Source organism: Garra rufa, chromosome 16, assembly GCF_049309525.1.
Source record: "Garra rufa chromosome 16, GarRuf1.0, whole genome shotgun sequence".
Lineage (NCBI taxonomy): Eukaryota > Metazoa > Chordata > Actinopteri > Cypriniformes > Cyprinidae > Garra > Garra rufa.
Window position 1 is genome coordinate 19,789,528 of NC_133376.1, and position 25,579 is coordinate 19,815,106.

General features: G+C 36.3%; 3 protein-coding genes across 3 annotated transcripts; 2 read left to right on the forward strand and 1 right to left on the reverse strand.

The window, feature by feature from the left end:
- Positions 1 to 286: 286 nt before the first annotated feature.
- On the forward strand, positions 287 to 2,775 carry atp6v0e1 (ATPase H+ transporting V0 subunit e1). The gene is made up of 4 exons (XM_073820389.1): positions 287 to 517; positions 970 to 1,017; positions 1,487 to 1,606; positions 2,457 to 2,775. The coding sequence occupies exons 1-3, from the start codon at positions 414 to 416 to the stop codon at positions 1,578 to 1,580; spliced, it is 246 nt and encodes an 81-aa protein (XP_073676490.1). The 5' UTR covers positions 287 to 413; the 3' UTR covers positions 1,581 to 1,606; positions 2,457 to 2,775.
- A 120-nt stretch (positions 2,776 to 2,895) lies between these two features.
- LOC141288271 (thiosulfate sulfurtransferase/rhodanese-like domain-containing protein 2) lies at positions 2,896 to 8,129 on the reverse strand. Its single transcript, XM_073820388.1, has 9 exons — positions 7,761 to 8,129; positions 7,391 to 7,671; positions 7,207 to 7,315; positions 7,001 to 7,123; positions 4,927 to 5,032; positions 4,281 to 4,393; positions 4,048 to 4,206; positions 3,841 to 3,979; positions 2,896 to 3,766 (listed from the first exon to the last, which is right to left on the reverse strand). Exons 1-9 carry the CDS (start codon positions 7,872 to 7,874, stop codon positions 3,534 to 3,536), a joined length of 1,377 nt encoding a protein of 458 aa, XP_073676489.1. The 5' UTR covers positions 7,875 to 8,129; the 3' UTR covers positions 2,896 to 3,533.
- Positions 8,130 to 9,449: 1,320 nt separating this feature from the next.
- Positions 9,450 to 24,653, forward strand: LOC141288509 (nuclear cap-binding protein subunit 1). Its single transcript, XM_073820665.1, has 23 exons — positions 9,450 to 9,644; positions 10,242 to 10,333; positions 10,430 to 10,530; positions 10,631 to 10,787; positions 10,895 to 11,002; positions 11,082 to 11,203; positions 13,015 to 13,084; positions 13,225 to 13,440; positions 13,853 to 13,950; positions 14,053 to 14,116; positions 14,232 to 14,342; positions 14,489 to 14,553; positions 14,803 to 14,865; positions 15,476 to 15,550; positions 15,648 to 15,751; positions 17,537 to 17,659; positions 20,207 to 20,309; positions 20,499 to 20,592; positions 20,681 to 20,784; positions 20,865 to 20,982; positions 23,412 to 23,555; positions 23,851 to 23,964; positions 24,054 to 24,653. The coding sequence occupies exons 1-23, from the start codon at positions 9,611 to 9,613 to the stop codon at positions 24,165 to 24,167; spliced, it is 2,394 nt and encodes a 797-aa protein (XP_073676766.1). The 5' UTR covers positions 9,450 to 9,610; the 3' UTR covers positions 24,168 to 24,653.
- Positions 24,654 to 25,579: the final 926 nt, after the last annotated feature.

Below are 25,579 nucleotides of genomic sequence, written 5' to 3' on the forward strand. Positions count from 1 at the left end.
AACTTTTGTTTTATTTTAAGTAACGATGATAAACACTAATAACCCTGTTAAGCATTGCTGCACTAATTAGTTTTAACAATGCAAGAAGAGGCGGCTGACATTTTAAATAATTCATGCAGATAAAAGGTTTCATGTGACTCCAGAGTAGATTAAATATATCCAGAGCACAAGCCCTATAAAATGTACTTGGTGTACCAAACCAAAAGCAATACCAAAAGAAGGTAGTATATTTAGTTAGATCTGAGTGCAGAGGAAGAGGTGAGGCATCAGTCATATGTCTGTTCAGTTCAGGGCCCGAGGAGTCACATGACCGTCACCGTCCACACAGCAGTGTGAGGCGCGATCGCTGTGGAGTCTACGAAGTTTATTTTATAGAAAATAAGTTATTAAACCTCGACCTACAACGAAATATCATGGCAGCCACATCGTTTGTGATAGCAATGTCAGTTATGACTTTGTTTTGGGGTCTTATTGGTGGAGTTATTCCCTGGTTTATTCCTAAAGGACCGAATCGAGGGTGAGCAACATTAGCATTTCCTTAAACGAAAGTTTACTCTACTAAACCATGTGTACGAACTTTAAATTAACGATGTATTTCAAATGTTGTAAAGCCAAAGACTTTATTAACGAAAAAAGTGTTCTTAAACAATACAGTTTATCGTTTTTGTCGGTTCAGGAAGACGCCAACAAGTCAGCGTCACAATAAAATAAAGTTTGGAAGTCGACTTGTGTGACAATAGGAAATGCATTACAATTAAACTGAATGTATTTAGTACACATTTAAAGCATACATGTCCATTTTTAATTGTAAAACGAATAACTTATATGAGTGAGTGTGTGGATCATGTGACTCTGCCAAGTGGACAAACACATTATAGACATTAAGCTTATGTTACATGTTTATTTATCGTTATAATACGCGTTGTTTATTTATAACAAGTATTAAATGTCTTTATTTTTGCCCTTTAGGGTCACTGTGACGATGCTGGTACTAACTGCAGTCTGTTGCTACCTTTTGTAAGTACATTGTCTTTAAATTATCTTTGTGTTAGACATGTCTAAAAAGACTTAATAGTAATATCTGCTGTTTAATATAGTAAAATAGAGGGGATGCTCTATTCTGTATGAGTTGAAAGTCAAATACAGCCTTTGGGCAACTCCAGTATTGATTATAAAAAGAAATGCTGCACATCCAGGCCATTTCATGTGCAGTTTACTTCAGTTGCAGATAATAAGCTTACAGATAATATTTTGCAAAAGTGTAATGTCTTAAATAAGCTTATAATCGGTCTGAACTGTCCTACTTTGATCTGAATTATTTATTATTCTGAAGAAATATGATAGTGTTTGTTCTCTAACAGCCACTAAGAGGCAGTGCGGACCATATTTTCCGCTGTTACATCCGTTCCTGAATTCAGTCTCTTGGCAATTTTTTTTTTCTTTTGACTGTCATATTGCTCACTTTGTACTTTTGGTTATGTTTCAGCTGGCTGATTGCTATTCTATCACAGCTTAATCCATTGTTTGGGCCAGTACTGAGCAATGATACCATCTGGTACCTCAACCAACACTGGCCGTAGGGTCCAATTGTTTCTTTACAAAGCAGGTTAGCAGATCATCCTTTTTCACATAATGCACCATTTGTAAATTTCATGGGCCTGGCTTCCAGTCTCATCCACGTCCAGCTATTTTTAGCTGTACAAAACAGGTCATTTTGCTGCTTTATATTGCAAACTGGTGTGCCATATTTTGTTTTATCTTAAAGGAGTAGTTCACTTTCAGAACAAAAATGTACAGATAATGTACTCACCCCCTTGTCATCCAAGATGTTCATGTCTTAATTTCTTGAGTCATAAGGAAATTGTTTTTTGAGTAAAACATTTCAGGATTTCTCTCCGTATAATGGACATCTATGGTGCCCCTGAGTTTGAACTTCCAAATTGCAGTTTAAATGCAGCTACAAACTGCTCTAAATGATCCCAGCCGAGGAAGAAAGGGCTTATCTAGCGAAACGATGGGTTATTTTCTAAAAACATTTACAACTTATATACTTTTTAATCTCAAACGCTTGTCTTCCCGATCTAGACAAGATGAGCATTTGAGGTTAAAAAGTATATAAATTGTAATTTGTTTTGCTAGATAAGACCCTTCTTCCTCGGCTGAGATCATTTAGAGCAGTTTAAAGCTGCATTTTGGAAGTTCAAACTCGGGGGCACAATAGAAGTCCATTATATAGAGAGAAATCCTTAAATGTTTTCCTCAAAAAACACCATTTCTTTATGACTGAAAAAGGAAAGACATGAACATCTTGGATGAAAAGGGGGTGAGTACATTATCTGTAAATTTTTGCTCTGAAAGTGAACTACTCCTTTAATTATGAACACATTGTTTTATAGCACAAACAGTTCTTTCATTTTTTAAATGATTTAAATATCTTCCTGTTCACTTCTTTGCAGATGCCGGAAACTTGTACATTGCCAAAACCGTCGGGAAACTATTTAATTGAAGCTTTACATGCTGTGCTCTTACTCAAAGAATGACTACCATGACAGTTTGTGCTGTTTTTTCTTTTTTTTTTAAATTAATTTGATTTCAAATGTTCAAGGAAATAGTATGCAATTAAATCTTGTGTTTTTGACTTTATGTGTGTATATGTACATCACCTTTGTCTGTGTATAGTTTGAGTTGAATGACCTGATTACTAATGGACAAATTAACCCGTCCCATTCATATTTGTATGATTTTTGAATGTCAAATAAAATTACGAATGAGAAAGATTTGTAATTTATTGAAGATTTGGACTGTGTCCAGCTTTTGACAGTTTAAAAAAAGCATTTTGCACGTTTCTTAAAATCACACAAAGTTACAGGCCATCTGAGATGGTTTTTAAAGGATTAGTTCACTTTCAGAATATAAATTTACAGAATGTACTCAACCCTCTTGTCATCCAAGATGTTCATGTCTTTCTTCAGTTGTAAAGAAATTATGATTTTTGAGGAACATTTCAAGATTTCTCTCCATATAAGGGATATGTATGGTGACCCATGTTTGATCTTTCAAAATGCAGTTTAAATGCAGCTTCAGAGCGCTCTAAACTATACCAGCCGAGGAAGAAGGGTCTTATCAAGCGAAACGATGTTATTTTCGAAAATAATTGACAATTTATATACTTTTTAACCACAAAGACTACGCATGTGCATCGCAGAGATGAGACAAGATGACCATTTAAGGTTAAAAGTATATAAATTGTCAATTTGTTTCAAAAATAACTGATCATTTCGCTAGATAAGACCCTTCTTCCTCGGCTGGGATCGTTTAGAGCCCTTTGAAGCTGCATTTTGGAAGTTCAAACTAGGGGCACCATACATATCCATTATATGGAGAGAAATCCTGAAATGTTTTCCTTTTCAGGAAAACATTTCTTTACGACTGAAGGAAGAAAGACATGAACATTTTGGATGACAAGGGGGTGAGTACATTATCAGTACATTCTTGTTCTGAAAGTGAACTACTCCTTTAACTTATTGCGTTTGTCATAGTGTATCTTTGGGGATTCTGGGTCGCGACATTGTGCATTCGCATTCCTCTCGTTGAGAAAGCCCGTCGGAGGGGACGTCACTGTGGTTTTGCTCTTTGGCTTGGCACACAGGACAGCAGGCTGTCAGGCCACGCTCTCTGCAGGTGGTGCACGACAAAACCAGCTGGCAGCAGAAGTCTGTGGAGCACAGCTGATATTGATCCCACGGGCAACAACAGTATCTGCACTCTGGAGAAAGGAGAAGTAAATGTGAAGTTTGTCACTCCATACAATCATTATGAAGAACTAGCATGAGTACTCACCTGAAATGATGTCCTTGTTGAATGCGATGGCATAACGTTCATCAAACACAAAGAGTTTACCACGGTAGAAGCCGTCGGGGAACTGCTCTAAGTATTTGTGAATGCCTCCTTTCAGCTGGTACACCTCCTTGCATATATTCTGAAGATTGATATTTATGTTTGAGAATGGCATTACAAGGATATGTTTCTTTTTTAATCTAGACTTACTTTTGATTTAAGATAAGCTGAGCCTCGCTCACAGCGGATGCCTCCTGTACAGTACATCAGAACCTTTTTGTCCCGGAAGAGATCTAAGTTTTTATCCACATAGTCAGGGAAGTAGCTGAATTTTCGGATGTCAGGGGCTAAGCACTGATTGAACTGACCCTGAAAACAAACTTAATTGTTATTAGCTGTAATGTACATACACTTCTGCCATTGTTGATTTTTGAAATACTTACAATTTTGCTCTCATAGAAGTTTCTGCAGTCTAACAGTATTGTATCTTGTTCTGACCGATTCTCCACAAACGCCTTCACTTCTTTGTGAAACTCCTCTGGTTCTAAGTGTATTCCTTTGTGAAGTACAACATTTGAGTGAATATGATAGATTGCAATACATACAGTAAAACTGTAATATTGTGAAATATTACAATTTAAAATAACTGTTTTCTATTTGAATATATTTTAAAACGTAATTTGTTACTGTGATGAAAAGCTGAGTTTTTAGCATCTTTGCTTCAGTCTTCCTTCAGAAATCATTCTAATATACTTATTTGATGCCAAATAAACATTTCTTCTTATAATCAGTGTTAAAAACAGTTGTGCTGCTTAATATTTATGTGAAAAACATTTTTTAATATTTTTTTTATGAATAGTAAGTTCAAAAAATGAACAGTACTTGAAACTGATGTCAAAAATAGACATTATAAATGTATTTCCTTTCACTTTTGACCAATTCCATGCATCTTTGCTGAATTAAAGTATTTATTTCTTTAAAAAACATCTAACCCCCAACTTTTAAAAAGGTAAATATAACAGAATTACATTTAGAAAGCCACATTAAATAAATAATTGTACCATGTATCAAACCAGTTGTTTCTCTTACCAGCCAATCTGTAGGAAATGAGATCTGGATCTACACCCATAGGGACAATTTCTTTGTAAACACCAACCTTCAGATCAGAAAAACACTCGGCACCTCCTTCACTTTTCTGAGGAAAAAGTCAATAAAGAGCATAGGTGATTTTAAACACCATTTATGGGGGATTCAGATGGTATCTTTCAACTGAGACCCCCTAAAAAATCTATGTCTTTACCTGAAAGGCCAAAAACTTTGAAGTTGGTTCAATTAAGTATTATTCTTTCTCTTTCCTGACAAACATACACTACCAGTCAAAAGTTTTTGAACAGTAAGAGTTTTAATGCTTTTTTTAAAGAATTCTCTTCTGCTCACCAAGCCTGTTTATTTGATCCAAAATACAGCAAAAGCAGTAATATTGTGAATTACTTTTACTATTTAAAGTAACTGCTTACTATTTGAATATATTTTAAAATATAATTTATTCCTGTGATCAAAGCTACATTTTCAGCATCATTACTCCAGTCTTCAGTGTCACATGATCCTTCAGAAACCATTCTAACAGGCTGATTTGCTGTTTAACCCTCTGGGCCTCTTCGGTCATTTTTGACCGAAAAATTTTATGTTTTGAATTTTTAAAAATCGTAGCTTCATCAGAATGAGATGACACTTGGTGACTTTTGTTGCATTAGCTATGTGAGTACAAAAAAAAATCAGTGACATGATTCGGATATGTTAAAGGGTCAAAAAAAAAATAGTCACACTTGGCTCCTTCGCGGTCAAAAATGACCGACATAGGAAATGAATGGGAAATACGAAAAAATGTGATAATTCAGATAATCTTTTGGTAATACAAGCTACAAATGAGCAACTGTGCTGAAAAGTGTTCAGCAAGCAAGGACTGACACTCTAAAATAACAAAAGTACAGAACTGACACACACACGCACACGCGCACATACACACACAGACACACACAGAGACACACAGAAATAAGCAGAAAAATGCAAAACCTGATATTTATCCAATCAAAAAAATATCTAAACCTTGCCAAAATTTATCTGTAGAATGTCTGAATATATTTCTAAATGCAAAGCCTAATAAAATGAAGAAACAATAAAAAGAAAAAAAACAATAGGAATCCCAAAGCCCCTGTATATATGTATATAGGGAGATACAGGAGTTTACATGGCATTATACAAGTTTTTATTTTTTATGCCACTAGATGGTGCAATTTTCACTTTAAAAAAATGGATTTTAAATGCTTTTACTCTATTTTAATGTGAAATGTTGTATTTATTGAAAAATAATAAATACATAATTAATTAAAAAATATAATATAAAATATAAATCTACTGGGAAAAATTGCTCATTAAAACTGTATATATATTGCATAGATTCATAAAAAATGCTCAAAATTCTAAATAATAATTACAAAATATTATTGAACAAAAATATATTTAATTGATTTTCCTGAAGAAAAAAAAAAGTTAATTTTTAAGGCTTCGGTCACTTTTGACCGTGAGGGAGCCAAGTGTGACCCCTTAATGAGGAGGCCCAGAGGGTTAAGAAACATTTATTATTATTATCAATATTTAAAACAGTTGAGTACATTTTTCCAGGATTCTCTGATGAATAGAAAGATCCAAAGATCAGCATTTATCTGAAATAAAAAGCTTTTGTAACATACGCTATACCATTCAAAAGCTTCAAATTATAGAAATGATAGAAATATTAACTTTTATTTAGCAAGGATGCTTTAAATTGATCAAAACTAATGATAAAGATATTTATAATGTTAGATTGAAGATTTCATTTCAGGTAAATGCTGTCTATTCAAATAGAAAATAGTTATATTAAATAGTAAAAATGTGGATTAAATGAATGCAGGCTTGCTGAGCAGAAGAGAGAAAAACATTAAAAATCTTACTGTTCAAAAACTTTTGACTGGTAGTGTATGCCATTTTAATTGTCAGTCAGCCTCATACTAAGACATATTCCTCTAAAACCATATTATCTATAAGCACCACTAAGATGAGATTGTTTGTATTAATTTTGTGCATCTTATCAGAGTTATTCTGAAGTGTGGCATGGAAACTTTACCTTAAAATCCTTCACTTGCAATATTTTGAAGGTTGGATGTGACAGCATTGCCTTGATGTAAAGACTGGTGGCTGTTTTGGTGCCTCCAACTGTACCATTGATACCTTCAGCAGCTACTCGTACCTAGGGAAGAACCTCAATCCAGTAAAACTGCAATAAAGGTCATGAACAAGTTGTATTAGTGATTTGTGGTTGCTTTTATTTACCTTGCCTGTTAGTTTAAGTTTTAAACAAAGCTCCCTCTGCCACTGACAAATCATCTGAGGATCATTTAACTGACAGTAGCAGTAATATAGCAGAACTTCACCTGGACCCCTAAAACAGATGAAATCCATCATCAGTCTTCATATAAACAGAGCATATGATATCAGAAACACACAATGCACCTACTTGATAAGGTCAATCTCTGTGACATGGCTTGTATCAGGGATCCAAGATAATACATCTGTTGATTCTTTATTAATGAACTCTTCCTCGCTGTGATCTAGGTGAAGCATCACATCCAGCGTCTCAATGGTCAGATGGTGAATCTCACTGGCATGAATGTTGGCAACATGTTTGTGGATTAATGATGACTCTTTGAATGACTGTCCACAGCAGTGCCAAAGAGCTGGTGAGGTGTTTTCACAGTTTGGAGGAACTTTCTTAGATGTCACAAACGTTGCAAACGTCTAAACACACAATGGGAAAAGTATTGCTGTTAAACACTACAATCATCATATCAACAACAAGCGTGACTTAAAGTGATCTCTGTGCTTACCCTTCTCTTGACATGAGAGTACAATTTCCTTGTTGCTGAAAAGTCAGGCTTGTCTGCTTTATGTACCTCTGGACCAAGACTCTCAACATCCAAATCAACAAGCACACTTGCCATTATAATTTTGATGTTGATCTCCAAAAATAGTTTATGAGAGTACTATGAGAGACAACAACTACCTATCACAGTTCACAGTCCAGTACGTTACTTTAAAAACAAAACGCCATTCTAAAACATGTTAACGTCTTTTCGTGTAAATTATGTCGTTAATTCTTGAACGGTTTATTAAACACTACTGACAGGTTGATATAATTGAACACGTAAAAAAAATAAACGTGCATTCAAGGCTGTGGAGATCGAATGAGTCGCATCTACCGGTGTCCGATTCGCGAACGAATCATTCTTATGAGTCGGATCTTTTCATTGAATCTGATTCAAAATGATTTCTCAGGTAAATTACAGCTGCAAAAAACAATAAACACAATTAATAAAACAGCAAGTTTAAACCGTGTTTTACTCTGCAAGAACAATTAATATGACACACTTCCGTTCACTTGCCAACATTAAACGTACAAATACACTACCAGTCAAAAGTTTTTGAACAGTAAGATTTTTAATGTTTTTAAAAGAAATTCTCTTCTGCTTACCAAGCCTGGATTTATTTGATCCAAAATACAGCAAAAGCAGTAAAATTGTGAAATATTGAAATAATTACTTTCTATTTGAATATATTTTTTTTATTCCTGTGATTTCAAAGCTAAATGTTCAGCATCATTACTCCAGTCTTCAGTGTCACACGATCCTTCAGAAATCATTCTAATATGCCGATTTGCTGTTCAAGAAATTATTATTATCAATATTTAAAACAGTTGAGTAATTTTTTTTCAGGATTTATTGATGAATAGAAAGATCCAATTAAAGATCAGCATTTATCTGAAATAAAAAGCTTTTGTAACATACTCAATACCATTCAAAAGCTTGGAGTCAGGGGAATACTTTTATTTAGCAAGGATGCTTTAAATTGACAAAAGTTATTACAATAGATTTCTATGTGAGATAAATGCTGTTCTTCTGAACTTTCTATTAATCAAAGAAACCTTTGATTACTCAGCTGTTTTCAACATAACAATAATAATAATAATAATAATAATAATAATAATAATAATAATAATAATAAATGTTTTTTAAGCAGCAAATCAGAATATTAGAATGTTTTCTGAAAGATCATGTGATTGGAGTAATGATGCTAAAATTCAGGAATTTGAAATCACAGGAATAAATTTCATTTTAAAATAATAAAATAGTAAAAAAAAAAATTTTTTTACTGCTTTTGCTGTTTTGGATCAAATAAATGTAAGCTTGGTGTGCAGAAGAGATTTCTTAAAAAAAACATTAAAAATCTTACTGTTAAAAAACTTTTGACTAATAGTGTAAGTAAACTACTTGTAAAACAGTACAAAAAATAACTACGTTACAACAATCAAATTAAAAAAGGACTACCGATTTTTTTTTTACAGCATCATTAGCTTACATGGTGGCGTAAAGGATTCACTGAATTGTTTATCTCGAATTGTTTGAAAACGAACTTGTCGAAAGAACCGATTCTCCCTGGTGAATCGGACCTCTCACCACGAGTCGCAAGAATACACGTGTTTCCGTTGACGCAGCTGTTACCCCGGATGTGTTCTCCTTAAATCAACCGCTTTTATTTTTCTAGTGTGGCTAGCGGCTGTAACCATTCAAAGCTGTAAGCTTTGCTTAACGCAGTTCAGCGGATATAAAAGAGTTCCAAAAAGTGTATGCTTAGCGTTTTTTCTATAGTATTTCAACAGTCTGAATATTTAGTTTGAGAAATGTCGAGGCGAAGGCACAGCGATGAGAGTGATGGTGAGTGGGTTAGCATGTTAGCATGCACGTTGACAGATGTGTTTATGTAATTTTTATATTGTATGTTTGTTTACCTATATGAAATGAATGAAAGGCTTTCTAACAATATGCCAGTCGAACGGTGTATTGTTTAGCATATGTTAGTCTGTTTGTTTGCATTAAGTGCATTTGCATTTAAGCCCAAAGTAAACAATTAAACGTTGCTTTGGCGAGGCTGTTAGAGCGATGGGTTCCAAATTATTATACATGTTAACATTCCTTTTTAGATTTTTTTTTTTGAACAAGAGCTTATACTTTACACTATTTAATACTACTTCATTGTACTTGTTTAAACTATTATATTGCTTTTTTGGCATTACATATTTGTATTTTGCTCTACAACCTCATTGCAATAAGGCATCCTTAAAATTGCACTTCAGAAACTAGCTAATTGTATTGGATATATGTTAGAAGTGACACATTTTATGCTTGATTTTAGTTAGTTGGTGCTTTATCTACATACAGCCTTGTTTGAGGATAATATGCATGCTCAATTTTCAAAAGTTAGCTAAAAGTTCACCTTTAAGACTCGTATTCTGGATTTTTTTTTTATTCCAGCCGGCTCCCAGCCTCACAAACGGAGGAGGACGTCTGAACCCATTGAGATCGAAGACCGCCTGGAGTCGCTGATATGTCGAGTAGGAGAGAAGGTATAGTCTTGCATGTCTTGCTGATCTAGCAATATTTTTTTTTTTATTTTTTTTTTTGGGGTAGACGTAATAACTGATTAATGCATATTCTTCCAGAGTACGTCCTCTTTAGAGAGCAATTTGGAAGGTCTTGCTGGTGTCTTGGAGGCTGATCTTCCTAATTATAAAAGCAAAATCTTGCGCATCTTATGTGCTGTGTAAGTGACCTGCACTTTAAATATCCAAATGTGCAATATTTCCTTTTGCCTCAAAAGTGAGTCTCACTTTTCAATTGGATGTTCTGTTTGTTTTGCACAGTGCAAGGCTTTTGCCGGAGAAGTTGACTGTGTACACAACGCTAGTGGGACTTCTCAATGCTCGCAACTACAACTTTGGAGGAGAGTTTGTGGAGGCCATGATCCGACAACTTAAGGAGACCCTAAAAGCAAACCTTTACTCTGAAGCCAATTACTTGGTATGTGCTGTTTATCACACACACACACATATATATATATATATATCTCTGTCTGTATCACAACTTTATTATAACTTTAGACTGTTTATTCACTACATTCCCTGTAGGTACGCTTTCTCAGTGACCTGGTGAACTGTCATGTCATCGCGGCTCCATCCATGGTTGCTATGTTTGAGAACTTTGTCAGTGTTACACAGGAAGAGGACATACCACAGGTGAACGCCATGTGACCTCAGCATGCCTAGCAGACCATGTTTGTAGATAATCGTGAGGCTGACAGATGTTTCCGTATAGGTGCGGTCTGACTGGTATGTGTACGCTGTGCTGTCCAGTCTGCCTTGGGTTGGCAAGGAGCTGTATGAGAAGAAGGATGTGGAAATGGATCGCTTGCTCAACCAAATTGAGGGATATTTAAAGTAGGTTACTCTTTTAGCTGTGTAGTTACTTTCATTTGCACAAAAAGATGGCATGAAAAGTCAGTTGCAGCACATTCTTTATAGTGCATTTGATTTCCCAATAATATTCATGGAGAAAAAAAAGAAAGTAGAACCATCAGGATGTGAAACATGTTTGGCTATGATATTAAAGGAGTAGCCTAGAATCTAGACGCGCCCCTAGCGGCAGCAAATTACATTTGCTTCCAAGGTCAGTCTAGTTACTCTCAATTCACTTAAAATTCCGAAAAATCCAAGATGTACCGGGCCAATCACGAGTCGGTGGGCGGGCTTAACATGATGACGACTGACCTGCGACCATAAGTTCCGTCAGACATGAATTCCTGGTTCTGTGAATTACGCGTGGAAAACTGAACAGTATTTATATAATTTTTTACTTTGGATACAGAGCCACGTCCATCTGTCCTGAGCAGGAGCTCGTTACATGTGAACGCGCTGTGGTGTAGAATACGCAAACACCGGAAGCGATCTGTGGCGTGTATACAACACTCATTGTTCAAACAGTGCACAGAGATTGTGGATATAGCGGCTATTCAAAATGGTAATTACTTGCGCTTATCCTGGTTGTTCAAACCCATTTAAAGCTAAAAGATTACGTTTGCTTGCGCAAACTCGTCCTGGGCTTTTTCACCGATTTCCCCTTCCGGTGTTTGCGTATACTACATCAGAGCAGGGTGTAATTTGGATTTGTCTGTGCATGTTTTTGTTTTCTTTTAAAGGTTTAGTGCCCATCTATGTCTATTATTTGGCTGACAGACTGCACAGTGCACTGATTTTCGTTAAAAATCTTCGTCGCTCTGACTACGTCACCTGACAGACAAGTCTCTGATTGGTTGTAGCGCTATCCTATTGCGTGGAGAGGAGTTTGAAAGACAACCGTTTATCCCACCCCTCCGGTTGAGCCCTGTCTATGGAGAGTGCCCAGACCCTACATTTATGTGGGTCTGGCTTGCCAGGCTATTAAAGGAGTAGTTCACTTCCAGAACAAAAATTTACAGATAATGTACTCGCCCCATTGTCATTCAAGTTGTTCATGTCTTTCTTTCTGCAGTCAGGGTTAGGGTTAGGGAAATTATGCTTTTTGAGGAAAACATTTGAGGAAATATCTCCATATAGTGGACTTCTATGGTGCCTGTGAGTTTGAACTTCCAAAATGCAGTTTCAGTGCAGTTTCAAAGGGCTCTAAACAATCCCAGCCAAGGAAGAAGGGTCTTATCTAGACAAAACAGTCATTTTCTAGAGCTAGACAAGATGAGCATTTGAGGTTAAAAAGTATATAAATTTTTATTTTTTTTAAAAATATAAAATTACCAATTGTTTGGCTAGATTAGACCCTTATTCCTCGGCTTTGATCATTTGGAGCCATTTGAAGCTGCATTGAAACTGCATTTTGGAGGTTTAAACTTGCAGGCACCATAGAAGTCCCCCATATGGAGATGATTCCTAAAATGTTTTCTCAAAAAATATAATTTCTTTATGACTGAACAAAGAAAGACAAATATTTTGGTTGACTTTGAGGTGAGTACATTATCTGTAAGTTTTTGTTCCGGAAGTGAACTACTTCTTTAACTTTTTTTTATTTATCCCTTTTATAGTGTGCACTGATTAAAAAAGGTGCTTGTTTTGATATTGTTGTCTTTAAAACTATAACTTGTAGCTGAATTATTTCATCATGTTGATATGATATTTGACAGCTCAAATGTAGTTTTGCAAGTAGATGACAGAATACAGAAGAGTCTGCTGTAAATTAAATGGTCTGGGTTTTGTTACAGACGGCGTCAGAAGACTCATGTTCCTATGCTGCAGGTGTGGACCGCAGAAAAGCCCCACCCACAGGAAGAGGTGAGGTTTAGATCATAGACTTAATCTACTTTACCTATAACAAAACAACTAACAAAATGTCAATTACAGCTCTCAAGTGGTTTTGCTCAACTGCTCTGTCCTTTCATTGTCATTAATTTCCTCTGTGTCTCTCTCTGTAGTATCTGGACTGTCTCTGGGCTCAGGTGCAGAAGCTGAAGAAGGACCGCTGGCAGGAGCGTCACATCGTGCGGCCTTATATTGCATTTGACAGCGTGCTGTGTGAAGCCTTGCAGCACAACCTGCCCCCTTTCACACCTCCAGCCCACTCTGATGATGCGGTTTACCCCATGCCTCATGTTGTCTTCCGCATGTTCGACTACACTGATGCCCCAGAGGTGCAGTAAAATCTCTAATCTCGTCCTAATTTTTAAACTGGATCTATAATTGGGAAAAATGCGTCATCCTTTTAATTTTCATTAAGTTCTTTATCATCAATGTCGAAAATAGTTGTGATGCTTGCTTTTGTGGAAACAATGCTACATAGTTTCCAAAATTCTTTGATGAAGAAAAGTTCAAAAACATTTATTTGAAATAGAAATCTTTTGTAACAGTAAAAAATGCCTTTCCGGTCACCTTTGAGCAATTTAAGCCATCCTTTCTATATAAAAGTTATTTCTTAAATCCCAATTGAATTTTTGAATGGTGATGTACATGAGTATTATTAATTGTATTCTAAATGTGTTTCATTTCATGTTCTTGTGGATGCTGTTTGTGTATGAAAGTGTGCTTACATCTGTCTCTTGTCAGGGGCCTGTGATGCCAGGAAGTCATTCAGTCGAGCGCTTTGTGATTGAGGAGAACCTGCACTGCATCATCAAGTCTCACTGGAGGGAGAGAAAAACCTGGTCAGTCCTTTTGCATATGTTGATAGCATTGCGTTGTGCGTTAAGTGTTTTTTGAAACTTCAACTATTTTAGTAAAATTTGTCTTTTTTTGTCCTTTCACAGTGCTGCCCAATTGCTCAGCTACCCTGGAAAAAACAAGATTCCCCTTAACTACCATATTGTGGAGGTAAGTAACGATGTGACACTGGTCATTTTTATTTGATAATTTGGCAAAATATTTTAGCTACTGTCACAGCAAATGGGTATTATTTGAGTGTAATGCTATGTCTGTGTCTCTGTAGGTGATATTTGGCGAATTATTCCAGCTGCCTAGTCCTCCTCACATTGATGTCATGTACACCGCATTACTCATTGAGCTCTGCAAACTGCAACCTGGCTCGTTACCACAAGTTGTATCCTTCATACTGACTGAAAGCCTTGTGAATTTGTTTTTAATAAATTTCTCCTACACATTGTGCCACAGCTGTCTTACATTTAAACTTGTGTCAACATAAATGTCCCCTACTGTTGTAGTTTTCTTTAACCTGCCTTTATTCAGCTTGCTCAAGCCACAGAAATGATGTATATGAGGCTGGACACGATGAACACAACCTGTATAGACCGGTGAGTCTTCAATTTGAAGTTCAATAGTTGGCTTACCTTTGTTAACTACATTGGTTTAAATAACATCTCGTCCTGACAAATTAAAGTTACCCAGCTGAATTTTCCAGCTCTAACATTTTGATGACAGACTTTGATTTTAATACTCATTAAAACTTTTCTTACTACAGTAAAAATAATTGACTTTTAAGAGGCTTGAGAATCTACAAAGCTTTTGTTTTTTTTAATGTGGTGCATGATTTTGTGTTTCAGGCTCATCAACTGGTTCTCCCATCATTTGAGTAACTTCCAATTTCGATGGAGCTGGGATGATTGGTAAGGATGAGCTGTTTCCTCTGAGAATCATTTGTATAGAATATGCATTGTCTGTGTATACAAAGTTGTTTATTAAGCAGTCAAACCAAAAATTCTTTAGACACAGATATAATTTTTTATATTTATTATACTAGTGTGTACAACAGAATTCATTTATGTAAGTAAGGATAGCAAAATAAAGTAAACTGTGACATGCCCAAAAATCCTTCAAAAAAATTTGGAACTAAATATGATACACTTTGACCTGACCATGTTTTGCTTAAGTGTTTTTTCTTTAATTGCTAATGCAACCTTTTTACACCACAGACTGAACACAATTAAGCATTGCTTGGTAATTGGTCAACAAAGTATTGCTAGTTGTGTAAATATTGTCATACTAACAGTTGTCTGAATTTATGGTTTATTGTAATCCATTACATACCTTTCTATCGAAGTTATCTGATAATATTAAGATGAATTTGTTCTGACAGAGTTCAACTCTGAGTTCTTGTCATATTTTATTACCATTTTCTAAACTATAGCGAATAAACTGATAATGTGAGAAATGTTGAAGGTGTCTGAATAAATTTTGGTTTGACTGTATTTAAATATTGAATTCTGATCTCTTTAGGGCTGACTGCTTGACTCAAGACATTGAAAAGCCCAAACCCAAGTTTGTTAAAGAGGTTTTGGAAAAGTGTATGAGGTAAATTTCACACAGCTTTTTATAATTTTTATAATCATACCAAGTTAATGCATGTTGTTCTGTTTATTAATACCGAGCCTTGATTATGAACCTGCAGGTTGTCGTATCATCAGCGGATAGTGGACATTGTTCCTTCGAGTTTCTCTGCCCTGATCCCGGCTGACCCTTTGTGCACCTATAAATTTGGAGAGGAGACTGACAGTACGTATAGGCTCAAGAACACATCTGTGATTCAGTGTGTACATTTGTGTTTATATGCATTAATGTATACAGGTCCTTTTAAAAAAATTAGCATATTGTGATAAAGTTCATTATTTTCTGTAATGTACTGATAAACATTAGACTTTCATGTATTTTAGATTCATTACACACAACTGAAGTAGTTCAAGCCTTTTATTGTTTTAATATTGATGATTTTGGCATACAGCTCATGAAAACCCAAAATTCCTATAAAAAAATTAGCATATTTCATCCGACCAATAAAAGAAAAGTGTTTTTAATACAAAAAAAGTCAACCTTCAAATAATTATGTTCAGTTATGCACTCAATACTTGGTCGGGAATCCTTTTGCAGAAATGGCTGCTTCAATGCGGCGTGGCATGGAGGCAATCAGCCTGTGGCACTGCTGAGGTGTTATGGAGGCCCAGGATGCTTCGATAGCGGCCTTAAGCTCATCCAGAGTGTTGGGTCTTGCGTCTCAACTTTCTCTTCACAATATCCCACAGATTCTCTATGGGGTTCAGGTCAGGAGAGTTGGCAGGCCAATTGAGCACAGTAATACCATGGTCAGCAAACCATTTACCAGTGGTTTTGGCACTGTGAGCTGGTGCCAGGTCGTGCTGAAAAATGAAATCTTCATCTCCATAAAGCTTTTCAGCAGATGGAAGCATGAAGTGCTCCAAAATCTCCTGATAGCTAGCTGCATTGACCCTGCCCTTGATAAAACACAGTGGACCAACACCAGCAGCTGACATGGCACCCCAGACCATCACTGACTGTGGGTACTTGACACTGGACTTCAGGCATTTTGGCATTTCCCTCTCCCCAGTCTTCCTCCAGACTCTGGCACCTTGATTTCCGAATGACATGCAAAATTTGCTTTCTCCCGAAAAAAGTACTTTGGACCACTGAGCAACAGTCCAGTGCTGCTTGTCTGTAGCCCAGGTCAGGTGCTTCTGCCGCTGTTTCTGGTTCAAAAGTGGCTTGACCTCTGGATGTTTCTACTCCAGACTCAGTCCACTGCTTCCGCAGGTCCCCCAAAGTCTGGAATCGGTCCTTCTCCACAATCTTCCTCAGGGTCCGGTCACCTCTTCTCATTGTGCAGCGTTTTCTGCCACAGTTTTTCCTTCCCACAGACTTCCCACTGAGGTGCCTTGATACAGCACTCTGGGAACAGCCTATTCGTTCAGAAATTTCTTTTGTGTCTTACCCTCTTGCTTGAGGGTGTCAATGGTGGCCTTCTGGACAGCAGTCAGGTCGGCAGTCTTACCCATGATTGCGGTTGAGAGTAATGAACCAGGCTGGGAGTTTTTAAAAGCCTCAGGAATCTTTTTCAGGGGGTTTAGAGTTAATTAGTTGATTCAGATGATTAGGTTAATAGCTCGTTTAGAGAACCTTTTCATGATATGCTAATTTGAGATAGGAATTTTGGGTTTTCATGAGCTGTATGCCAAAATCATCAATATTAAAACAAAAGGCTTGAACTACTTCAGTTGTGTGTAATGAATCTAAAAGATATGAAAGTCTAATGTTTATCAGTACATTACAGAAAATAATGAACTTTATCACAATATGCTAATTTTTTTAAAAGGACCTGTACATGTTTGTGATAGAACTGAAACTTTTGAAGTGTAAAAGATTTTAAATTTGCATAGTGACAACTGATCAGTTCCACAATTTTATTTATTATTTTACAATATTATATTTCAGTATGGTTTGGTTATGCTGCTGTGTAATGGCTTGTTTTTGTCTTTTGATTTGTTTCAGGTTCATTACCAGGATTTGCTGTGTCAATTACAGTTGGCAACGCTATCAAAAACCGGGCGTCTAATGAGGAGATTCTTATTGTTCTAAAAGATGTCCCTAATCCAAACCAGGATGATGATGATGGTGGGTCTGCCTTTTGGTCTTATTTGACACTCAATTTAAAAATTTCACTTGCCAATCATAGACTTACTACTTTAGTCTAGGGCTGGGCCCTCAACTCTGGACCTTGAGATTCACTATGCAGAGATTAGCTTTAACCTGGATTAAACACAACTACCTGCAACTTTGTAGTAACCCTGAAGACCTTGAGTATCTTATTCAGGTGTGTTTGTTTAGGGTTGGAGCTAAACTCTGCAGAAAAAGTATATTTTGAGGTCCTGGTCTATTAATTGATTTTAAATATATAATTGTTAGAAATATTTAATAAAGTAACCATATTTTTGTGTAAACTAATATTTTAAGTCTCCCGCTGCGTCCCAATCATACCTGTCAAGTATCCCGTTTTGGCCGGGAAAGTCCCGTAATTTACCCTTCTTTCCTGCCGTCCTCCCGTATTAGTATTTTCCCGTAAATCTCGCGTATTTTAACCTGCGTTATTAAAAAAAAAAAAACGTCCCCCCAAAAAAATCTTAGCTGTCACTAGCCTCGCGATAACTGCCACCTGCAGTAGCCTACTACATAGACATATATAAATACCTAGACGCCTCATTGGCCGCGTTGATCTGTTGCTGTGATACGTCAACGTCTAAATAGTATTCAAAAATAGAATTGGTATGTCCCAAATCGTAGTATGTTTAAAAAAAGTATTCCAAAGTTTCCTGGATGGTCTACTACTTAACTTCAGAATTCGAAGTGCGGATCAGTGTGCACTCTAACGGCTAATATTGGCCACAACACATTGCGCGGTGAACGAGGATTCGGTTAGAACTACAAACACGCATAAAACGTGATAAACTACAAACATGGCCGATATGCACAACCAACGGACAGGCAGAGAAAGGGGTTTGAGTGATAAATAATCAATGTGTAACCTAATAGAAAATATGTATTTAATGTTATCCACGGTATATTTCATGTTCAGCAACATTATGAACTTTTATAATGATAGGTTTTGTCATTAACTTTGCTACATACTCAAAAGTATGTACTTTTTCTTCACAAAAAGAGTACATACTTTTAGGGCATAGTATAAGTATGTGAAGTGGGACGCAGCATCTGTCTCTCAAGCAGCAAATCAACACATATTAGAATGATTTCTGAAGGATCATTTGACACTGAAGACTGAAGTAATGATGCAAAAAAATTCAGCTTTGCCATCACATGAATGAAGGAGTTGTATGTTTTTAAATGGTAGTATTTTGTAGTATGTAGTATTTTACAATATCACTGTTTTTGAGCAAATAAATGCAATCTGTATGAGCATGATGAGACTTATTTTTAAAAGCATTTTTATTTTATTTGCATTCTTTCATTGATTTGTATTAATTTTATTATTGTTGTTGATTTTATTTATTAACTTTAAATGGTTGGTAAAAGGATTAGTTCACTCCTGAATTTAAATTTCCTGACCGCCATGTTATCCAAGATGTTCATCTCTTGTTTCTTCATATGAGAAGAAATGAAGGTTTTTGAGGGAAACATTCCAAGTTTTTTCTCCATACAGTGGATTTCAATGGGGATCAAGGTGGATTTATAGTGGAGGTAGTTTTAGTGGAGCCTCAAAGGGCTTTACACAATCCCAGCTGAGGAATAAGGGTCTTATCTAGCAAAATAATAGACCATTTTCTAAAAAAAAAAAAAAAAAAAAAAAAAAGTATACTTTTTAACCACAAATGTTCATCTTGCAATAGCTCTATATTGTGCGTCTATGTCTTTGGAAAGATCATGTGTGTTGGTTCTCCCTCTGTGTACTGTGGCTTAAAAAGGTAGGGTAAACTTAAATTCTCCAACTTGGTTTTACCTTTCTTTGTACATTCACTTTTCAAAACTGGGTTGGTACTCCTGCCTATGTCAGGCATGACCTTTCCAACGTGAGTACATAATGCAAGAAGGCGGGTTTTTCTAGATAAGACACTTATTTCTCAGATGGGATCATGTAGCACTTTTTAAAGCTGCATTTAAACCGTATTTTGGACCTTCAACCCGTTGGTCCCCATTGAAGAAAAATCCTATATGAAGAAAAATTCTGAAATGTTTTCCTCAAAAACATTAATTTCTTTTCAAATGCAGAAAGAAAGACATGGGGTGAGCAAATTTATCAGAAAATTAATTCAGGAGTGAACTAATCCTTTAAAGACTCAGAGGTTAATGGAAAGTTAAAAAGAAGGTTATTAACTGGTTTTATTTAAGGGATAAATATTGTTTAACCTCACTGAACCAACCTATATACATTAACTTATACCAGCAAAGTAATTATATGTATTAAATAAGGTAGCTATTTAAGGTAATTATTGCAAGTTATCACTATTTACCATTTACTTTTACTCATAAAAGCCCAAAATTATATCACTATACTTTGAATTTGGCACTGTGTATTATGAGTATATTTGGCTCTTATTACTGATTGCTCGATGTTCCTCATTTGTATAGCTTTGGATAAAAGCATGTCCTAAGTGAGTGAATGTAAAGCTTGGCTTTCTGTATGTAACCGCAATTCTCCTCTCTATCCAGATGAGGGCGATGGCTTCAATCCTCTAAAGATTGAAGTGTTTCTGCAGACACTGCTCCATTTGGCTGCGAAGTCTTTCAGTCATTCCTTCAGTGCCCTAGCCAAGTGAGTATCTCCTGCCAAACCCCACACAGGCCTGCCAGCGGCTGGCTCCGTGTTCCCTCTCCTTCTGCTCACAAACGCTGCCTGTAATTGCTAAAAGCACAGATAATTGAGAACGTATCAAAGCTTGTAAACTGCTCAGGTGCCGTTCTTTCAGTAAACGTTAATGGATGCATTTCTTTTCTCTCTCAGGTTCCATGAGGTTCTGAAGACCCTTACAGAAAGTGATGAGGGGAAACTGCACATCCTTAGGGTTCTGTATGATTTCTGGAAGAACCATCCTGAGGTGGGATCATTCAGACGTCATTTTTATCTTAGTGCATGCCAGCCATTGCATTGTGAAAGCTCATGTTGTCTATTATCTACTCTTTCAGATGATTTCAGTGTTGGTGGACAAGTTCATTCGGACCCAGATCGTGGACTGTGCAGCTGTGGCCAACTGGGTATTTTCTCCTGAAATGGCTCATGATTTCACCAGGTAAACCTGCAGGATACGCTTACCTGTGTTGGTGAGGTCACTGCAGCTATAATTGATTTACATTCATCGGGTCTATGCAGATTTTACGTGTGGGAGATACTTCATTCGACCATCCGGAAGATGAACAAACACGTGCAGAAGATCCAGAAAGAGTTGGATGAGGCAAAAGAAAAGCTGGAGAAGCAACAGAACAAAAAGGTAGAAAAACAAATATTTTTGACTGCCAAGACATTTCTGCACATGCACTTTTGCTCAAACTACACAGCACTCTGATTTGTTTTTTCCACCCCCTGATCTTTGGGATTGACAGTCTCCACTGTTACTTTCATAAGGGCTTGCATTGCATCGTGTGTTTGTGCAATGCAGACAGTTAATATCTGCAATGTCAAGTCAACACTGGTTGCTGTAGTAATAATGTAGGTGTCGACCTTAAGCCAACAGACTTTCTCATCCAGGAACTAGTGAGGATAGACCAGACGTACAACTGGAAATTTGGCTAGTGGTCATGTCTGTCACAATGTCTAGCCATAGCGAATTCATGAGGTGCCTGAGACAACATGTGCTGTTGAGAAGGGATTACTGCATTTGTCTTTTAACATCCTACTTAGAGTCTCAAACACTACTTTCATATAAAAAAAAATAAACATAGTTCATGTATTTTAAACCACACAGTATGTTGTTTGGAATCTTTTTGTATATATTGCTGTTCATATTATTTAAAAAAAAAACTAAGTTAGTGTTGCGTTGTCAGTGTGAGCAAAGTTTTTTCCCCCCCATTATTTTAGGGGTTCATTGCATAGCGCTAAAATGCTATTGTAATTGTAGTTGTTAGAGTGGCCAAGGATCAGCAATCTCCATGTAAAACCAATCACACAGACCAAACCATGAGTCGTAGCAACTTGAAACTTTGTAGACAGTGGGAGTACTACCATCCCTCAATGTCACCAAGGCTTGCCCCAATTGGCCTGACGGGGGCGCTACAGTGATCAAAAGTATGAAATCACTCAAAACTCATTAACCGTTCGTCGCAGGCTTACGTTACGTTAGGTGTCTTGTGTGGTTGGAATCCTTGGCCCATGCTGAACAAAACACTTGCCTTGTCTGTTACCTGCCGCAATTGTCGGGTATTTAGCATTTTTTGCGAACTAGTCCTAGGTTTTTCACCTGATTGGAAACAAAACAGCGCAGGAAGATTATTTGGAGAGTGAATATGATTTAATTACGATAAAAAAAAACGTTCGACTCTCCGTCACAAAGAAATGCCAAACCGTTTGAAAGGCCTTAAAAATAACTTTTGAGCTGAATCTGAGGTCACATGGAAAAAGTTGTGGAGTTTGGCCACTTGGTGGCGCAATGAGGGGGGAACTAAAAACGGCCATGACTACGCAACCGTTTGTACTATCGACGTGAAAACATGCCATAAGCATCTGTAAGGACATTTGCGCATCTCAAAAAAACATGACCGCCATTGGCCCCGTCCACACGGAGGTGTGTTTAGCTGTATACGCAAAAAATTTTTTATTGTATAGGCGTTTCGTCCAGACGGATCTGCTATTTTGGGAGAGTGAAACCAGTTTTTTTTTTTTTTAAACTGGGTCCCAGAGTGGATAAATCTGAAAACTTTATTTTCTTTACGAAGATTGGATGGGGAAAACTTCGTGTGGATGTGGCCTTGAGCACCTATTAGACAAGGTTAACGGAGGCCGATCAGAACAAAATTCAGTGGGCCTGTTTGACTGGGCCCTAAAGGTCTGTGAGAAATTTGAAAGAAATCAACCACTGGGGGAATACATCACATTATATACACAATATCACAAGTCGTACACGAATGTATATTGCATGGTTTTCCACACATATGCACAATATTCATATCATACGATAAACCTCCTTGTTCCGAACAACTTTGCCTCTAAAACCACTGCTGTCCATCAAATTTATTGTTAAATGATTGAGAAGATGTAAAAAAAAAAATACTTTTGTTAACTAGTCCTAGGTTTTTTGGTCAATTTACAAAAAAACAAACAAACAAAAAAAAAACTGCAGTACAATTCTATGGGCTTTGTAGGGCAATAATTATCAAAAAATGTTGAAATGTACCCTTTGGGAAGCTATTATGGGGTCGTTTAGAAAAGGGCCCTGTCCAAATATACCTTAAAGCCTAAATGGAAATTCAAAACTTCACCAAAGCTTGTGAGCACATGTGAAAGGTGATTCTTAACAAGCATGCAAAGTTTTAGTGAGGTCGGACCATAAACACTAAAAAACAGCATATTTCTATGGCAAATTACCTGTATTTGCCAAAAATGCACACGTTTTGTTCATCTTTTATTCATCCTCTATACTTGCGCTCTTGATCTTAAAAACTGATTTTCAATAGTTGACGTGGTGTAAGAATGCGCGTCAAAGACTGACACAGAAGAGAAGAAATTGTTGAATAAATAAATTATTTTTGTTTTCTTTGCACACAAAGTATTCTTGTAGCTTAATAACATTGAACCACTGATGTCACATACTATTTTAACGATATCCTTACTACCTTTCTTTGCCTAAACAACTAATGCGATGCCCACTAATTACTGAGAGCGCTGGAGCTTTGTGATCTGACCATTTTTTTAATTTTCCTGTAGCAACGGGACAGCGGTGATGAGGAGGAAATGGAGAAGAACAGTGAGGATGAGGAGGGCCAGCTGGAAGAACAAATCGAGAGACTGCAGGAGAAAGTGGAGTCGGCCCAGAGCGAACAGAAGAACCTTTTCCTTGTTATATTCCAGGTGCGTCCATGACAATGCAGATCCATTTTATCCTCAATATAATAAAGCTTTTTCTTAATCCATTTTTTATAAAGGCTTCATGACTACATTAAAAAAAGGTGCAAAAGATGTGTCCCTGTTAATGTCACAACTCCTTTTACACCTTGTTCCTATTTGTCAGGAGAGGATAAACATTACATTCTTTTCATGTCTTTGTCTCTCCATGTGTCTTTTATGTTTCATTATGATATTTGAAGACACTGCCTGGAGCTAAGAGATGACAAAAGAACTGTTGTTATCTCTCTTTCTCTTTCAGCGCTTCATTATGTTACTGACAGAGCACCTGGTTCGCTGTGAAACAAGCGGCGTAGACATCAACACCAGCTGGTACAAGAACTGCATCGAGAGGCTACAGCAGATCTTCCTCATGGTAGTCCTGATCCACATGTAGACGGTCTTTTGCTGCCGGTCATTTACCATCCCTTATTAATTACCTTCAATCTTCATTGTCGTCCACAGCATCATGTGATCATCCAACAGTATATGGGCACCCTGGAGAACCTGCTGTTCACCGCTGAGCTCGACCATCATATCCTGGCTGTGTACCAGCAGTTCTGTGCTCTTCAGCTCTAAAATCCCACAATGCATCACTTCAGACTGTCACATTTGCCTGTTTATGTGGCATTGCAAGGTTTAGTGACATCCATCAGGATCATTGGAGATGGTTGTTTCGTAAGTAGTGATATTGTGAAATTTCAGACCCTTTTTGGGGCCCTTGATATGTTTTGTGTAGTGTTTTTGTTTTCGTTTCTTTTAACCCATTGTCATCAGCTCTGTGGTAAGTGTAGGTCTTTTAAAATGCCTGGTGTTTAGGAAACCATGATGAAGAGCTTTGTTTTACCCAAGCAACCATGGTATGAACTACTCATTTTTATGCGTTTTATGTCATTTTGATTGAAAAAAATTATTCAGTCAAGTTGGGTTACAAGTAATCCTGCATTATCAATGGCGTGCCTCTGTAAAGCAGATTGAGCTCTTTTGCCACTGTAATGCCATGTTTTGGATGATAAAATGTCTTCCTCTTTTTTTTTTTCTTTTTTTTTTTACAAAAATACAAAATCAAAAAAAAAAATGATGCTAATGTCTGTTTCTTGCATGCATCTCGCCATATTTTGGAAAAAAGAGTGTTTTTTCTCTTCTGCTCACCAAGCTTGCATTTATTTGATACAAAATACAAGAAAAGCAGTAATATTGTGAAATATTTTTACTAATTAAAATAGCTGCTTTCTATTTGAATATATTTTAAAAAGTTGCATTTTTAGCATCATTACTTCAGTCACATCATCCTTCAGAAATCATTCTAATATTCTGACTTGCTGCTCAATTTATAAAAAAGAGAACATTATTGGAAACAGATTTTCAGTAAAAAAAAAATTCTTTAAAGTTTAGAATAACAGCAATTTAAAGCATCCTTGCTAAATAAAAGTATTAATTTATATAAAAACATACTGACTCCAAGCTTTTGAATGGTATAGTGTCTGATGTTACAAACGTTTTTTTTTTTTTTCAAGTAAATGCTGATCTTTGGATCTTTCTATTCATCAAAGAAACCTAGGAAAGTACTCAACTGTTTTAAATATTTATTATAAAAATAATAATACAAATGTTTTTAGAACAGCAAATAATCTTATTGGAATGATTTCTGAAGGATCATGTGACACTGAAGACTGGAGGAACGATGCTGAAAATGTAGCTTTGACCACAGGAATAAATTACATTTTAAAATGTATTCAAATTGAAAGCAGTTATTTTAAAAAATAAAATATTTCACAATATTACTGCTTTTGCTGTATTTTAGATCAAATAAATGCAGGCTTGGTGAGCAGAAGAGACTTCTTCAAAAACGTTTGACTGGTTGTGTATACCCTTTGTGAACTATTAACACAAAATAAAATATATGAGACAGCCAGAAGATGAATGAAAAATGCCTTCCCAAAAACAATATTCTTGATTTGTATAATTAATTTTATTAATATACAAACAAA

Coding starts and splice junctions, on each gene's coding strand:
- LOC141288509 (XM_073820665.1), top strand. CDS start 9,611: ATGTCGAGGCGAAGGCACAGCGATGAGAGTGATG. Junction 10,788..10,894: donor ACTCTGAAGCCAATTACTTG/GTATGTGCTGTT, acceptor CATTCCCTGTAG/GTACGCTTTCTCAGTGACCT. Junction 14,866..15,475: donor CGATGGAGCTGGGATGATTG/GTAAGGATGAGC, acceptor TGATCTCTTTAG/GGCTGACTGCTTGACTCAAG.
- atp6v0e1 (XM_073820389.1), top strand. CDS start 414: ATGGCAGCCACATCGTTTGTGATAGCAATGTCAGTTATGACTTTGTTT. Junction 518..969: donor CCTAAAGGACCGAATCGAGG/GTGAGCAACATT, acceptor TTTGCCCTTTAG/GGTCACTGTGACGATGCTGG. Junction 1,018..1,486: donor GCAGTCTGTTGCTACCTTTT/GTAAGTACATTG, acceptor GTTATGTTTCAG/CTGGCTGATTGCTATTCTAT.
- LOC141288271 (XM_073820388.1), bottom strand. CDS start 7,874: ATGGCAAGTGTGCTTGTTGATTTGGATGTTGAGAGTCTTGGTCCAGAG. Junction 7,124..7,206: donor AACTTAAACTAACAGGCAAG/GTAAATAAAAGC, acceptor GTTCTTCCCTAG/GTACGAGTAGCTGCTGAAGG. Junction 4,394..4,926: donor CATTTCCTACAGATTGGCTG/GTAAGAGAAACA, acceptor TACTTCACAAAG/GAATACACTTAGAACCAGAG.